The sequence below is a fragment of the Notechis scutatus genome, chromosome 5 (assembly GCF_049901735.1).
Source record: "Notechis scutatus isolate UNSWTSFEM ecotype Mainland chromosome 5, rNotScu1.2, whole genome shotgun sequence".
Classification (NCBI taxonomy): Eukaryota; Metazoa; Chordata; class Lepidosauria; order Squamata; family Elapidae; genus Notechis; species Notechis scutatus.
This window is the reverse complement of record NC_142013.1, coordinates 24,466,062-24,483,650: the sequence shown is the minus strand read 5'-3', so window position 1 is coordinate 24,483,650 and position 17,589 is coordinate 24,466,062. Positions and strand designations below refer to the sequence as shown.

The 17,589-nt window shown below is 37.6% G+C and overlaps 1 protein-coding gene across 1 annotated transcript; it reads left to right on the top strand.

The window, feature by feature from the left end:
* Positions 1 to 2,468: 2,468 nt before the first annotated feature.
* N4BP2L1 (NEDD4 binding protein 2 like 1) lies at positions 2,469 to 17,587 on the top strand. The gene is made up of 5 exons (XM_026675017.2): positions 2,469 to 2,664; positions 7,607 to 7,734; positions 9,456 to 9,544; positions 12,609 to 12,685; positions 15,244 to 17,587. Exons 1-5 carry the CDS (start codon positions 2,519 to 2,521, stop codon positions 15,416 to 15,418), a joined length of 615 nt encoding a protein of 204 aa, XP_026530802.1. The 5' UTR covers positions 2,469 to 2,518; the 3' UTR covers positions 15,419 to 17,587.
* The last annotated feature ends 2 nt before the right edge of the window (positions 17,588 to 17,589 follow it).

Genomic DNA, 17,589 nt, shown 5'->3' with positions numbered 1-17,589 from the left:
AACTTGTCTGCTAAGTTGCTATTTTTCCTTTTTCTGACCATCATCTGTTCTGCTGTGCTGGGAGATTTAGATTAGCTAGGAAGCAGGAAATGGTTGGATTTCTTGCATTCTAGCTAAGCACAGCTGAACCTCCCTTAGGACTGAAGGTTTGCTTGCAAGCAAATTCAGTGCAGACTCACTACAAGCAAATTTGAGAGACTGAGCTAGCCGATGGCAGATAGATCACTCAATGATTCTGTGAGCAACTCAGTCTTCCTGCTTTGCCTGATTTTGGGTAAAAGTTGTTTTTTTATAAAAAATTCAATATTTATATAAATATTTATAATATTTACATACAAGCCATGCCCAGCCAGTCACATGACCACCAAGCCACACCCACAAATTAGGCCACGCCCACATAACCAGTTAGTGGTCCCTGGGATCTAAAATTATGAGTTTGGTGGTCCCTGAGGTCCAAAAGGTTGGCGACCCCTGCTCTGTATGACACTCATTTGCTGCTAGAAGGCGGCTATCCTATGCCCTTTAATAGGCATTTCACGAAACTAAACAGACATGTCTTCATATACCTTTTTTTCTAATCCCAAGATTATCCTTATTGCTTTTCTTTCAATCTCTTTTGGTTTCTCTGTGGCCTTATTAAAACGTGGTATATGGAACTGGACACCATGCCAAAGGTAGGACAGAGCTGAATTATTTATTTCTGTTATTTCTAACTATATTTCCATTAATGTAGTATATGAGTATGAGAAGTGGTAAATTCCAACTCCTATAATAAAACATAAGACCTATGTACACAAATATGACTGCAACTTGATCGGCAGTTAGTTGTAGTTTGTTTTCAGGTTAAATAGAACGTAATGTATAATGTATTTATTGTTCTGGTACAATGCAAGTACATAAAGAGATAACTGACTGACTTCATTATAAGAACAATGAATAGAACTGTTAAGGGAAGAGAGAGAAGAGAGTGGTGGAGAAGGGGGAGAAGAGGAAGAAATAGTAGAAGTTGTAATAGTTAAATAATACTGGACAACCAGTAATATTTAACAACTGGAAAATAAAAATAAAATAACCAATATAGTATAGAAAAAATGAAAAAAATTGGCAAACTAAAAAATTATAAAAATGCAGAAAATTGTTGATGTGTCTGTTTAAAAATAACTTATATTCTGTTTATACATTGTAATTGTTTATAATCAATTAGTTCTCTTAATAAATGTGAAGCAAACTACAATAAACCCTACTTCTAAAATATTCTACCAAGAGCCAATATGAGAACATATAACTACTAACTAAAACTCTTACATTTATCATTTGGAAGTCGGATAGTAATATTTTAAATAATTTTTCATCTCTAAAATAGAAGAAATTACCAATTCTGAATAAATGAATATTATTTTGTTACAGCACCAACTACATTTGTATAACAAATATAACAAAATGTTTTAAATGTTCACTAGTCTTGAGTAATAAGAAAACCTTTATTTGTTTTTCCATCCACTCACTCAAACTAATCCAATTCCAAATATTTGATAGAGATAACTAAGCTCATCAATTGCAAAATAACCAGTGGATATTTTAAAATGTTGTATTTACATACTGTGTGTAACATTTTGGAGGTAAAAGACGAATTGATCGGCATGGGGAAAAATAAACTCTAGGATTAAACGACACAAACTGCATACAGATTAGCTGTGCAAATTGACATGTACAGAGAAACAATCCGGGTGACGTTTTGTACTAATTGCCAATAACACATTCAAAACTGGCATCGCTAAATTAAATTAGCTTATGATACCAGCAGCCGTCCGATGGCAGAGAATGTGACAATTGCACGCAATTGAGGCAAAATCGTTCAGCCAGTATGGCTATGCTCTTCGGGGGCTCCTTAACAGTTCAGCCAGTCTCCGGAGCGGGTCTTCACTCCCCAGAAAGAAAACTCTCTTCGCCACCTAATGGTTGCCCGGATTTCTGCTGCCAGAGCTGGCGGCTCCAACGTCCGCCTATCGGAGGCTGCAATCCTATCCAGACGCTTTGCCCAACCTATCGTAAGCCAACCGCTGCCTGGTTATTGCTTGGGGGGGAAGCGCCAAGCCCATTCAAGTGCGTGATCCCACAGATCGTGACTGAGCTGGCTTCGCGGGACCCCCCATCGGACTGGACTTTTTCCTGACAGATTGAGATCGGCAGAAGCAGGGCCCTCCTCAGCGTGGGATTTGACACGTTAGTTAGCCGGGAGCGACTCTAGTCTCCCGGCAAAAGGGCCAACGCGCCGGCCTTCCCTCCAAGGAGCCGTCCTCGGAGAGGGCCTTCCGACGCATCATTTTCGCTGTCGGCCGGCTCCTTTGGCTCGGCCCTCACTCTGCTCCGGAGAAACGAGGGCGGGGCGGGGCGGGGCGGCGCTGCCCATCTCAAGTCACGCGGCCGAAGGGCAGTGTAAACACCACCAGGTGACTCCGAAAGGCTCCACAGTCGCCTGAGATGAGGAAGCTGCAGCTGCGGCCGCCGTCTCGCCGCTATGGAAGATAGCCTGGTCCGCGCCTTCGGGGGCCTCAGCCTCCAGCAGCCCCGCCGCCCGCAAGGCAGGCCCCCAGCTCGCCGCTTCAGCAAAAGCCTCTATTTGCTCCGCGGCCTGCCCGGCTCAGGCAAAAGTACTCTGGCCAGGTAAGCCTGTCCCAGCTGCAGCCCTTCGAGAGGTCGCGCCGGGTTCTGGGTCCGCTTGGGGCGGGGGGCGGAGGGGCGCCGGGCGACGCGGAAAGCAACTCTCGAGGGTCTCCAAGAGCTATTTGATCCCTGGGGTTGAAGACAGTGCAGGAAGCCCAGCCGAAGCCGCCTGGCTCCGGTTGATAACGAGGCAGGCGATTAAGTCGCCTGGCTGGGTGAGACAAGGAAGAAGCTGTTGTTCCGTTTTTTAGGCGTCCCTCCCCCCCCCCTCCTCTGGTGGACTGTATTATCTTAAACTTAAAGAAGCAACAATGCTGGGGGTGGGGAGGGCCATTAATGGTAGCCAGGAGAGAACTCGGAGCCAGTCAGGGAAAGCCGAGAAGAATAGGAAGAGTGGGTGATGGAAAGGAGGATACTTTGCCCTCCGACACCCGTGTCCCTTGTACTCTAACTCCACTTTAGGTCTACGCTACGGTGATAAACACCAACAGAAAGCCTAAATGTGACGAGGCGCTAGTAAACAGGAAGCAGCCGTAGCTAGGAGGGTCGATGAGAACGGCCGCCTTTTTTTAGCTGAAATTTATGTGCCATCCATTCTTCAAACTCTAGAACTTATTTGGCAAAGTTGTCACTGCTGTGTCTGGGTTGCCCTAAGGCGGTGTGTGACTTTTCCCCAGACTATGCAACTATCGGAAGGGGCAATTCCCACTCACCTGTGTCTTTGTTAGAAATTACATCTGTTTTACCTGCTCTGGTTTGGAGACGTGATTGTGAGAATGCACTGTGAAAATGGAATGTTTATTCTTTCCATTTTATACAATACTTTAGTGCTGAGCCCAGTGAAATTCGTTAATATCTTTTCTGCATGTTATTTAAATTTTAGATTGGCAGCTGAATCCTCTCCCGGCTATTGTTTCTCTGCACCTAGCCGCTACTTTATAACTGTCATAAATATTTTACACTGAATGCATACCAAAAGGTCACTGTTTGTATACAAGGAAGTGTACATTTTGTCATGCACTAATAATGCCTGTCAATTTCAGATAAGTGTTTGTTTATTTTTTTAATTCTGGAAAGTTCCATAATTGACACTTGGTTTTAATTCTTGTTTACTAAATTGAAGAAGCATAACAAGCAGCAGATTTAAAAGATGAGTAACAGAATTGTAATTTGAGGTTTATCTTAATACTGGCTCTATTTAAGTAAAAACAGTCCTCAAAAATTATTTTGCTTTACTTACCGAACAAAATCTATAATTTTAATAACAAAATAATGTTATAAACAAAACCATCAGCACATACCAAACTGATATTTCAGTATTATGCAAATATTCACAAATCAACCTAAATCAATTCAATCAAACATTTATTGTCAATGCACAATGTGTACAATGAAATTAAAAATTTCATTGATAGTATAATGCAATCCATATATATGTGATGATTTTAAATAAATAAAAGGGAGAAAAAAGTATGGAGAAAAAAATGCCTGGAAATGCATAGCATAAAAGTAACTCCATAAAATTTGACAAATTGAAAGTGCTGCTATTTTCCCCTTGACTGTATACTTGGCTGCTGCAGTTCAGGTGTACTAATCTTCAGGATTTGAATGAAAAAGGTCTGTGGTTCTGTTTAGCAATTATAAAGACAGAACAGGCCCTAAATTTAATTTTCATTTTCTATTCTATGCCAAAATGGAATGCATTTTGGAAGAGTATTACACAGAATCAAGGCATGTGGATAATTGAATGTAGGGATAAGTATTGGGGGCCTCTATCTCAAATCCCTAATGGAAAAGGGCATTGAAGAAAAGCCAAACCTTAATGCATCCTGAAAAGAAAGCTATGCAATCTTTATAAAACATGTACTACTAACTTAAGAAAGGAATTTTTATACAACAACAACCAAATAGCCAGGTTGTAATGTCCTGCCTCTCCAATCCTCTCAAGAAAAAAGTTTCAAACGGAAACTTTTATTGAAAGGTAATAGCAAGAGATCTAGGCAGGAATTAAGTTTCCTGCTTAAAAACAGTAAATCACCAAATGTAAAGATATTATGAGAAACCCAGGCTGAGAAGGTGATAAGGCAATGTTGCTGCTTTTCTCTAGAGACGAGATAAAGCACCTGGCTTGAGGCACATTCCCTCCCCCTCCCAAAGCCCCAAAAGTTAAAGCAAAGCAATGCAGGAAATAGAAACAGAAACTTGATAAAGAGCCCCTCCCAGGAGAATACTACTGTCCCTATAGAAATACAGAGCCTAGGTGGCGCAGTAGTTAGAATGCTGTACTGCAGGCCACTTCTGCTGACTTATCAGCTGCCTGCAATTTGGCAGTTCAAATCCCACCAGGCTCAAGGTTGACTCAGCCTTCCATCCTTCTGAGGTGGGTAAATGAGGACCCAGATTGTTGGGGGCAATATGCTGACTCTGTAAACCACTTAGAGAGGGCTGTAAAGCACTGTCAAGCGGTGTATAAGTCTAAGTACTATTGATATATATGGGACCTGACACAGGTATAGAATAGGTGGTACCTGGCTCAATAGCAGTAATCTCAGAGTTCTAGTGGACAACTACTTAAGAACCAGCAATGTGCTGCAGCTGCCAAAAAAACCAACACAGCCCTAGACTGCATCAACAGAGGGATAGTATAAAGATAATGTGAAGTGTTAGTACTATTTTATACTGCTTTGGTAAGACCACACTTGGAATACTGTGTCCAGTTTTGGTCACCATGACAGAAAAAAGATTTTGAGACTTGAGTGCAAAGAACAGAAAACGGGGGCTAAAACATAAGAAGAAGAATTGCATGAATTGGGTACATCTAGTTTAAAGAAAAGGACTCGGGGTGATATGATAGCAGTGTTCCAGGATTCACACAGAAGAGGGGTTCAACGTATTCTCCAAAGTACATGAGGGTAGGGACAAGAAGTAATGGATGGAAACATATCAAGGGGAGTACCAACATAGAACTGAGGAGAAATTCCCTGACACTGAGGATAATGAATCAGTGAAACAGCTTGCCCCAAGAAGTTGTGGGTGCTCCCTCACTGGAGGTTTTTAAAAAGAGATTGGACAGCCATTGGCCTGGAATGGTATCCTGTCTCCTACTTGATCAAAAGATTGGACTAGACTAGAAGACCTCCAAATCCTTTCTAAGCCTGTTAAATAAATGTTACTGTGATGGGTTCTTGTCAAGCAAGACATCTAGCTGAATTTATGGGACTAATCAAGATTAAATTTGAATTTCAATTCAAATTTAGATTCAATCAGATTATTGAGTTGAACTTTTTTGGGAGGAGATAATTGTCCCTGACTATCTCCCTTTAAAATTGCAAATAGTAATCTCCTACCCATGGACTAACTTAGCTTTTTTGATATCATCCAAGGTCAGTGCTTTATCTGCTGTGTCATAGATGAAGACATACCAGTCTTGCAAGACCCTTTAAATAGGATAAAATTTCAACTGGCATTGTATCCTTCAAATAGAGTGAATCATGCCTCAGAAATCCAGCAGAATCAGCATCCTGACCTGGGTGTACTAAACCATTGTTTAAGAATCATTTATTAACTATACCGCAGTTATCTGGGTTTGCAAATATATGCCCAGAATAGATAACACTTTAACTTAGCATACTCAACCGATATGTGTTGGTATTCCTAATACTGTCTATGTGGGGCTATTACTTTCATCTCCCCAAGTAGATTTTCATGCTGATTATTTATTTGTTCTAGTATTATGACTTAGGAATTGTGAGATATCAGTCTTCCAACTTGATGCTTCTCAGAAGTGTTCGATCTCAATTCTGCTTCTGGATAGACTTGTAAAGATTACATTGCACAGCTTTTTCAACTTGTAGAAAGGAATTGCATATGGAGTTTAATTCTTTTGAATGTACATTTGTCCTGAAATAAAAGACCATCTGCTTTTGTCAGCTTAGTTTGCAAATGCTTTGTTCGGGTATTTTCCCACGTTATTATAGTTGTGCTTTTAAAGTCGTAGCAACGTTTGGGCAGAATCTCATCTGCCATCATCAGGCTTGTGTATTGTGTTTGTCTGTGAGTCAGGCTTTCATAGCCGTTTCTGTTTTTATTTATATTTATATTTATATTTATATTATTTATATTTATATTTATATTTATATTTATTTATACACACACACACACACACACACACACACACAAACATCTCCTGTGTACTGAGTTTCAGTAGAGTAGAATAGAATAGAATTTTTTTTATTGGCCAAGTGTGATTGGACACACTTGGTTGCTTGATATGCGAAGGAAGTTACTTCTTTTGTTTAATTTGGAACTCCTCCTGCTCAGAGATAGCCTGCTGACTATTTTATGAACAAAAATCAGTGATAAGGACTACTTTTAAAATACTGAGTATTTTAGATCATAATCATCCAAGTTAAGAAGTTATTTTTACTCTTATTGTGCACAGGACAAATAAAAACACGGTGATTCAGAAATTTATTTATGAATCAAATACACTGTATACCTCAGCATAATCCCAAGGACTCTCGGTGCCTCACAAAAATGAATACACATCATAACAATATAGAAACATAAGATGATTAAAACACCCAAATAATTCATGGCATCGGGACTGAAAAATTCCATCTTCACCTTTTTCCAGAATGAAACCACTTGAATGATTTTCACAATTTTTACAGTAATAATCAGGCAGCAAATTGGATGACCTCTGATAGCAACATGAAAACTTTGGGGAGAGGCGTTTTAGATTTTACACCTGCTATTAATGTAGCTGTAGTAAATTATAAAAATTCATTTGTTTGCTCAAGTAATTGCAAAAGTATTGCATTTGACAGTTGCACCAAATGGCATTTTCAAAGTGGTGGCACACATTTTTCTCTTGTGACATCATGTTGGATCCAGTGATGATAACCAGTCAGCACTTTGTTCTTTTTTGTTTGCTTGTCAGGCAACTGAAACATGAATTTCCTAATGCAGTCATTTTTAGTACTGACGAGTATTTCATCACAGAAGATGGCACCTATGAGTTTAATCCTGATTGTTTGGGAGACGCACATATGTGGAACCAGGAAAGAGGCACGTATGACTGGTTCTCCTTAACGTTCTTCTTTATCTGCTCTATCAAAGTGGCTTTCTAAACGTTGAGTAGAATAATCACATACTAGAATTAAGAACAGAATAAGCCTAATTCTGAAGTGAAAGTTGATATGCTTACTGTTTAAAGACTGTCTGCTATGGAAGTTAAAGACTACATTGCATTATGATGTTTGGCATTGCTCTGAGAAATCATTCCCACTGCCAATTCTATGATAACTTCCAAATGGCTTCTAGGAGGATATTGAAAAATGGATAGAAGTAGATGAAAAGTAACATGGACCTCTCCCCTTTCCCAAACATTTTGATAAATTGTAGGACAGAAATGGCCATCTGGAAACATGAGCCTAGAAGAGAGGCAAAAAATATACCAGGGTTTGAAGTGTTATCTGGGTCTAAAGATCTGTTTTGAACTTAATTTTTTTAGTTCATTCCATTTCTATTTTGACTACCAATATACATTATCTTTGCACTATTTTCTTTTCAATATAATGCAGTTAATTCGGGTACTTTACAGTTAACAATACAAACATTTCCTGCTACATCCTGGGAAACAACTGTGATCTGTATGGAGTCAAGCAGCTTCTTAGACCTATTTTTGCAGTACCACTGATCTAGATTGCATTGAAATCTAGATTCCACGTGTTGAAATGAAAAAAAAACATGCAAAAAGATGTAACATATTATTTTGGCATCATAAACTCTTACCTGATCAAAAATTGTCTAATACATGCTACAAAAAAGACTGCCTATCTCTGTGTTGTACCCTAAAAACGAAGCTTGCCAAAACAGGAAGTAGTTGGTTTTTTTTATCAGCAATCAATGTACTTTCTGATTTTAAATGCAGGGACAGTGATTTTCTAGCTTAGAACTTGTGGGGTAAGATTGGTTACGAAATTAGCAAGAAGCATCCGAAGACCAAGCAGGAGCTGATTGAATCCATTATTGCAGCCTGGCACCACATTGTCATCAAAGATCACGTGCAAAGGCTTATACAGTCTATGCCGAAGTGATGCTGCCTGGTGATAAGCAATAAGGGCTGACCAATTTAATATTAGTAACCATGTTTGGTTACCTAAACGGTCCTTTTCAGGGTCACAAACAATAAAAATGTTAACAAAACACTAGCATCGGCCTTAGTGATTGCAACACGTATGCCACTGGGTATGCATCAGTTAATCTGTTTTCATAGTCATTGTAAGCATGCATTGTAAGCATGTAAGAAAATTCACAATCCCCATCCAAACAGCACCAAATTGCAAAAAGCTTATGCTTTTCACTTAAAAAACACCAGTATTTGCACAGCAGTTAGCACAAAATATCATAAAATCAATGGCCTATCCAAAAGAATGTCGTAAAGTGTACAGGACTATTTCACACAGTTCTATCTACACACACACACACACATACACACACACGGCATATGGGAAATAAGCTGAAAATATAATGCTAAAAAATATGAAAGGAATAAAACCCTGCTTCTTGAAAGTCCTTTACTAATTATATCTCATACTTATTTGTAATGTAAATAACCAATATTTCTGTTGCAGTCAATCCCCCAAACAGGTTCTCCTAGCTTAGTGATTTGCAACTGTGCCACAGGCCCTGGAAATCTAAAGTTCTTTTATTATCTGAAGGATTTAATATAATTATCTAGATAAATGATAACTAATTTCACTTACTAAAACCTTATTGTATTACAGCACGTAAAGCTATGAAGAAAGGGAAATCCCCAATTATAATTGATAATACCAACATCCATGCTTGGGAAATGAAGCCATATGCGATAATGGTATGTAATACTGTGACTTCTTTGTAATTCTTAATAAGGGCGGGCTCAAAAGAAACCTGTAACCTTATAGTTATCAAATTAGGGAGGAAATTTTCAAGTATCTGTAATGTCTGTAATGTTTTCAAATACCATTTTCCTCTCCTTGAATTCTTGTTCAACTCTTTGTCCAAATCTTTGAACTGCATTCTCCAACTTGGCAATATTGCAACTATAATACATTGGATGGGATTTATGGGCATCTGGCAGGTAATAGATCTTTACACTATCCAATATAAATCAAGCCTCTCTTTTTTAGGTTACATTTAGCTAGTTTTCTTAAAATTGAGAATGTTCTAGGGAATCATGCACAGTTTTAAAGGAATGTCGCTTTATGGAGACATTGAAAGCATAGTTCCAGCTTGTGGAATATTTGTTTCTAGGTCAGTATAAACCTTGCAATCAATGCAATCACTTTTTAAATTCAAATATGAAATTACCTTATATTGAGCCAAATCATTAGCTTATCAGATACTTTCTGATTGGTAGCTGTTCTTTTAAAATACAGATCTTTCTGGCATTCTAAGCTCTTTTAACTGAGATACCAAGGACTTTGTAGAGGCAAAAGTATGTCCTTTTGATAGTGCTACAGACCATCTTTCAGTTTACAGCAGATTGTAAGAAATACTATGCTTTCCTTCTGTTGCATTACCATTGGTGCTAACTTAGCATTCAAATAATTTGAGTGAAATACCAGTTGAAGGTGCTTAAGGACATTTAGCAAGCATAGTCTAAGCTCCTTTTAGTCTTGCATTTCACTCAATGGCCAACCAGATGCCTTCCAGTATTCCTTTGCAATTGGTACCTGACCTCAATGGATTTATAAATTTCCTTTTCAAATTAATAGCCATCACTGTGTTTTGTGGTGATGAATTCTTAATTATTTTGTGTAAAGAAGTACTTCTTTTTGTCCGTTTAGTGATATTGGTGACTTAAAAAATAGATGCTGCCTGGCACACCAATTAAATAGAATCTGTGCCCCTCTTAGTAATAAAAATTGCTTATGAATGTAATTCTCAAAAAATCTGCTAATTCAAATTTCCACTCATTTTTTTAAATATAGTTTTGACAGCACGTACAGTATCAACAGGTAACTGTTTCAATATTCTTAGCTCACAACCGTCTGTTTTGAGAGCACTTTACAGATTACTGCATGTCTAACCAGTTTTGCTTCTTAAGAAGCGATATTTTAAAGTCCTTGAGATAACTAATAGCAATGTTGGATTTTTTGTTTGCTGTCTTAAAATACATTGATGATGAAAAGTCATATAATTAATGGTAAGTAATTAGAAAAATCATACTGAAATTTACAGGAAGGAAACATTAGGAAAAGCATGAATAGTATAGTCATGCTTGAATAATTCTGAGAAATAGAATAAATAATAAATGTGTGTGGGTTACAAAACATATTTTGCTTATACTTCCAACAAAACAATCCTTTGTTTGGCAGAATATAATTTGTTGTATTTTAATAAAATATTTCAAGTATTCTAGTCATTGAAAACAATGGAAACTTTCCTTGTTTTTCATCCCAGGAATACAAGGTTAGATGGGATGCTACTCAAAAAGGAAAATCCAACCTACAAAAGAATTGGGCAGATTATTTTATTGTTCTTTTCAAAACGTTGAAAGTAAGGCTCTTAGGCAGCCATGGAAAGAATTATTCCTTGTAGTTATTTTTTATATAGCTTACCACTCTACTACTAAGCAAGTTAAAGCAAAAAAGGATCTTTTAAAAGTCAGTCTTCCATTCAGGTTGCTTTTTGCTGGACCTCTATCTGCAGTGTTACGTTGCTGCAAAAAATGCTATTGCTTAACTCTTGCATGAACAGTAATATTTATTTATTTTTATTTATTTATTTGATTTGCCAATTGTTTACAAGATAATAAGTATAAATGTATACATAGTTGTGAATACATGAAATGGGTACATATAAGAAAAATAAAATAAGAGAAACAATAGGACAGGGACGGTAGGCACGTTGGTGCGCTTTATGCACGCCCCCTACAGGCCTCTTAGGAAAGGGGTGAGGTCAATAGTAGACAGTCTAAGGTTAAAGTTTTTGGGGTTTGGGGAAGAAACTACAGAGTCGGGTAGAGTATTCCAGACATTGACCACTCTATTGCTGAAGTCGTATTTCCTGCAATCAAGTTAAATAAACAGTTAAAACTTAATGTATCCTGAAGCTTAACTCATTTCAGTCTCACTCAAAAGAATGCACAGAATATCCATATCCATTGAAGTATATCCAAAATATACACCAGAATTCTCACTGGCATTCATAGTGATCTCTGTATTTACAGCCTAAGTTCCCAGCAACATTAGAAGTCAATCAGCTGTAGTGTGCCTTCTCCTGCAGCACAGTTTGCCCTGGGTCTGCAATCCTGAATGATGTGCTTAGGTAACAGCAGGCTGGCCTGCCTAATGTCAATCCATCAAAGCCAATAGCAGTAGGTATGACTAGATTAGTAAATCTGCCGACTTTACTAGCCTGGAAATGCCCATTTCATTTAGAATTTAGTACTCTCTAAGTGATTATTTCATGGATAGTCCTTTCAGGAAGTGCTGGTTGAAGAAATTCAACTTGAATTAATCATTCAAGAAAAAGAAATAGGGGGCTTTTCTGTATGCTCTGGATTCATGCCAAATAAATTGTCATTTTAGGCGTTCATAAAATGTGGGAAGGGTACCACCACTCTTTTTTTTGATAGTTAAAATTTGGATAGTGAAGATTAACATGCTTGAGAAGCAAGTGCAACCTACTTAACCAGGTCCGATGTTGCTATATGGGCTACATTCACATAACATGTTATTTTTAACTTTAATTTTTGGTGACAATGTGTGGCATGCAGTTTATTAATCGGTGTATTGGGTTTATTCAGTAATCAGGTTAAATGTGTTGTGCATCTCAAACCTTTGATGTTTTTTTCTCCCTCATGGTAGAGAAAAATATGGAAAAACACTGCTTAATAATTAAAACATGATTTTTTAAAATTGTAACATAATTATTTGTTTTTCTTTAATCAGGCGCTTGAAAACAGATATAAAGTTATATTTCGGGAGCCAGATACACGTTGGAAGTTCCATGTTCGGGAATTAGCTAGGTACATTTTACAACCAAATTTAGAAAAACCAGTCAACCATTGTTGTAATCACTGATTGATTTGAATCCTGATTTTGGCAAGAGGCTTGTCCTGAGAAACAGTATGTAGGAAAGTTGGCTTCTACTAGTCTAGTTGGAGATCATAATCATCCTGTTTATGTATTGTAGTAGTGTAGTTTCTTGTAGTGACCTTGAAACTACAATGAAGACATTGCCATGTAGGTACTATATCTCATGAGTCAGAAATGGAGTTTATATCCCATTTTAAACATACTTTTCAGTGTTTGAAAATATATTGTAAATAGAGCAATCTGCAACTAGCAAACATTTGCTGTATGCAGCAATAATTAAAAACATGGGATTTGAAAAATAAGAAATCTGGGAAAAACTAAATGTTATTTTAAAATTAATAATTATTTGGCATGATTTCTGAAGAAGTATGATCTTGTTAATGTTAATTTCTATGTTAATCTAAAAGTGAGAAAGTTAGGAGCAAAAGCTTCAATTGAGAAAGCATGAATTTTATTTCTTCTGGGTAAAAAGTTATCTCACACAAAGCAACATCGGGAACATTATATTCATAGATTTGGAAGGGACTATTTAGGCCACTGAGTTCAACCCTGTGCTCAGGGCAGGAATCTAAATTAAAACATTACAATCTGATGGTTCCTATCTGGTGAAGCAAATCACATCACTTCTCTTGGCAATTGGTTCCATTGCTGAACAATTCTTATTACCCAGAATGTTTGCGTAAAATTAATCTGAAATTGCCTTTGTATAATTTAAACCTATTGTTTATCTTCTTATCCTATAAAAGAACGCAAATGGTTTTTTCCTGTAACATGTTTTTATTTGGGGTTCTTTCCTATAGCCAATCATCATTGATATGTTTTTTTTACTAGAATAACAAAAATATTCTGAAAACTCATGTTAAAGTTCATTCAGATAGTTTGATAACTTTCTTCCTTTCTTCAGTAGATCAACTTTGGATGTGCTTATAATGAACATACCGTGTTTCTCATATAATAAGGCCGGGTCTTATTTTTTTTTTTTAGCCCCCCCAAAACGGCTAGGTCGTCTTTTGGGGGATGGATTTTCTTTCTCTCCCCCCCCCGTGCACCCTCGCCTAGGGTGCCCCACCAGCAGCTATGCCTCGCCACCAGCCACTCCTAACGGCCAATATGGTGGAGCGTGGAGGGCTCCCTTACCCCCACCAAGCGCTGAAGACCCGGGTCAGTGGGCGGGCGGGGATGTCTGCCGGCAGCGTTTCAGCCGCTTCTCAGGCCTCTGTAGCTTCCACGGTTCCCACCGGTGCTGGCGCCTCTCTCGCCAGCGCCGTCTCCAACAACAGTGTCTAAGTCGCTCCTGCTTTCCCCCCGTGCCCGTAACAACAGGAAAGAAACATTTTGAGGTACCTGGGAGCGCCGCACGCTGCGTTTTGGTTTATTCCCGAGCAGCTGGGTGGGCATGAGAAGAGCCGAGCGAGTGTCTCTGCTGCTGCTACCCTTGGTGCTCCAGCCTCGGGCTCTGCAAGTTTACAAAAATCCCGGTGCACAGCCCGTTCCTGCATTCCAAGCGCCCAGGCCAAGCTGCAGCTGTCCCTCTTTCACCAGCGCTGTCTCCAATATCAACAGCAGCAGCGGCGGGAACCGTGGAAGTTACGGAGGCAGCTCCCCCACCCGAGAAGTGGCTGAAATGCTTCCACGGCGATGCCATCCGCCTGCTGACCCGGGTCTGCAGCAAAGGCGCTTGGTGGGGGTGAGAGCCCTCCATGCTCCACAATGATTGGCTGTTAGGAGCGGCTGATGGTGAGGCGTAGCTGCCCGTGGGGCACTCCTAATGGCAAGTTCCCCCCTGCCTTCCCCCCAATTTCGCATGCTTTAAACTAGGCCTAAATTTGGGGGGAGGGGCTTAATTTCATTTTATGCCTAGAAAACATGCTGGGTCTTCCTATTGGGGGGCATATTGTTGGAGAAACACGGTATTAAATTGCCTAGAGGCTTGTTGTGACAACTGGCCCTTTTCCTTACCTCTAGTCCAAGGGTGTCAAACTAGTGGCCTGTGGGCCGGATGCACCGCGCACAGGCCACACCCACCCCAGCTCTGCAAAGGGGAAAAACATTGTGAAATGTCACGAGATGACAACATGACGCGGCAAGTTTGACATCTGTGCTCTAGTCAGTATCCCATAGTTACTAAAAATATAATTCAGTCTTCAACTTGGAGCCTTTTTCTTCTGTGATTCTGGGAATTACTTTGCTGAAAAGGACCCTTCCCCAGTTTGATCGCATAGGTGTTGGATGTAGTTGAGTTCAGTATTAGAGGGAGGGAGTCTATTGATCTATTGAGTATATAATCATATTTCAACCATACCCATATATGCATTTAATGGACTAATTCCTGACTGTACATATAGGAAATTTGCCTTCTGAATCTACCGTATATCAGGTTCTAGATTTTTTTTTTTTCAAAACCACATACAAGAAAAATTAATGCATGGATCAGGGGCAATTAATATTCTCATGCTTTCTTTGACATATTTTTACATTTATTTTATAGACGTAATCATCATGGTGTTCCATTTGAGAAAATACGATGGATGAAAGATGAATATGAGCATAATGTTACCTTCCATACAGTGCTTCATTCTGAAGAACCAGCCAGATACTGCAATTCTGGACGTTATTCTCGTCCGAATTCAGCTTTTTCGAACAACAGAATGAATAGGTCATGAAATTGAAGGATTTTAATGGGAGACCTAGTGGGAGATTTTAGTGGGATTTTATAGATTTTTATCAATTTGTATATTGTTTTAGATTATTAGCAATTTTCTATTTTTCTATTGAACGAAAGTAGGTTTTAACTCATTTAAACTTGATGTTCCATAATTCTTGCAGATTTTAAAGAAAATTATAGAAGAAATGATTTAAACAATCATAATCTTATTGTTGCTTTTTCACATTTTTAGTTTATTCTTTTCTGCAACCATTTTCATACTAGGCTTTGTATTCACCCAAAAAATTACAGGGTGGCACCTATTTAGGTTTACATATGTCAGCCAAATACCATGTTGACTGTTGGCATTAAAATGCTAATTATGATATATGAGATATTTTCATACATTAAGAAAAGCAATTCTGTGGTAGCAGCAGCCATAAATGTGTTTGATTTTTTCACTCAGGCTAAAAATAGGACTCTAATCCAATGGCAAACCTTTTCTATTTATGCCTTTACCACTATCCAGTGTATCAAAAGCCTAAGCCTTCAAGAGAACCAGAATCAACCAAAATGTTATGAATGGGTGTGGGTGAAGCTTTTGAGCTGTAGGATAAGTAAACCTGAAGCTGCTCCCCAAACCAGTATAGATTTGTGAAATCCTCAGAATGATCTTGTTTCTTAAGCCCTATGGTTTCTGTGTTTCAGATTCTCTGTTTTTAAAATGTGTATCCACAGTATGTAGGTTTTTTTTTTCAAATTTTAATTTTCTCTTTAAAAAATCCTATTCAGTGTGTTGTTCAAAGAAATGAGGTGCTTCATTAGATTCCTATTTTTGAATTCCTAGTTCTGATGGGTTTTATACGATCTAGTAGTAACTTGCTATCATAAAACAGGACAAAGAAAAAGCAATTTTTTATTTTACTCTACAAAAATGATAATTTTGTAGAATTTGGTCTTTATGAAACAAGCAAGATGCACGTCAACTTTCCTATTAAGTAATAAACTTAGATGAGTCTAGAAACCATAAATGTTAAAAACTAGACACTGACTAAAACCAAAATATTAAAATTATTACAGTTGGTATTGACTGAAATAAGATTTTTCTTCTGAAAAGTTTAAAGACCTTTTTACTTTAATAGCAAAAACTGGATTATTTTCTCTTGATCTGGTTTCTATATGTTCTTTAAAAATTAGAACTTTATTTTTTAAAAAAATGTTCATTGTATTTTAGGGAGACTAATCTAGCAATAGGCTCCATTTTAAGCACCCCAAGACCCAATGAAATTTGTGAAGCATATCAAACAATTAAGATATAATTAAATTTGCCAGGAATTCAACATATTGTTTGCAATGCATTTAACTCTTATCATGGATATTATATACTTTTATTACGAAATTTTGGCTACTTTATACAAACAAAAATATATACAGATAATGATCATTGTAGTCATACTTGAAAACTGCTTACTGTAATAGTTTTCTACTGGTGTATAAAGATAGATTAGTGTTCAGGGACATATTTGTCATTATGATTTAGAGATCACTGTAATAATACTATAGTATCTTTTTGCAGAACTCAGTTTCTGGCAACAAGAATTTATATTTATTTCCCTAGTGTTAGTGGAAGGATCCCTGAAAATATTTTTGAAATAAGTTATAGATCAGGTGATATTCTCATTTGTAAATATTAAAGGATGAGGGATCGTTTTTTTCCTTCCTCTTTAGGGAAAAGATAATTTGATCCTATTTTAATATTCAAATTTGATAAAACAACACAGGCCTGTTCATAAAATTTTGGGCACTAGTCCCTTTAACAACTTCTGATTCATATAACACTTTAGAATAGCCACTTATAGAACATCTTTAGGAAAGGAAAATAAGGAAAATCCTTTTGTGCAACCCTTTTATGTATTCTTCTATTAAGCCTTGTTCAAAAGTTAACTTTGAATATAAGATGCATTGAATATTTGGAAAACTTTAAATTTGAAATAAAAATTTGAAACTCGTAACTTCTGAGAATGTACCTGTGGCTTACATATCAGGAATTTGCAAGTTATTCTTACTGAAGTGTCTTAAAATGCTTGTTTTGAGTTAAAATGTGTAATAAACAAATCTAAGCAAATATTTACAATGTTCAGAGTTTTAAAAGACAATTCACACATTAAATACAAACTATGTTAACCTCTA

Coding starts and splice junctions, on each gene's coding strand:
- N4BP2L1 (XM_026675017.2), top strand. CDS start 2,519: ATGGAAGATAGCCTGGTCCGCGCCTTCGGGGGCCTCAGCCTCCAGCAG. Junction 2,665..7,606: donor GGCAAAAGTACTCTGGCCAG/GTAAGCCTGTCC, acceptor TTTGCTTGTCAG/GCAACTGAAACATGAATTTC. Junction 9,545..12,608: donor TGAAGCCATATGCGATAATG/GTATGTAATACT, acceptor TTCTTTAATCAG/GCGCTTGAAAACAGATATAA.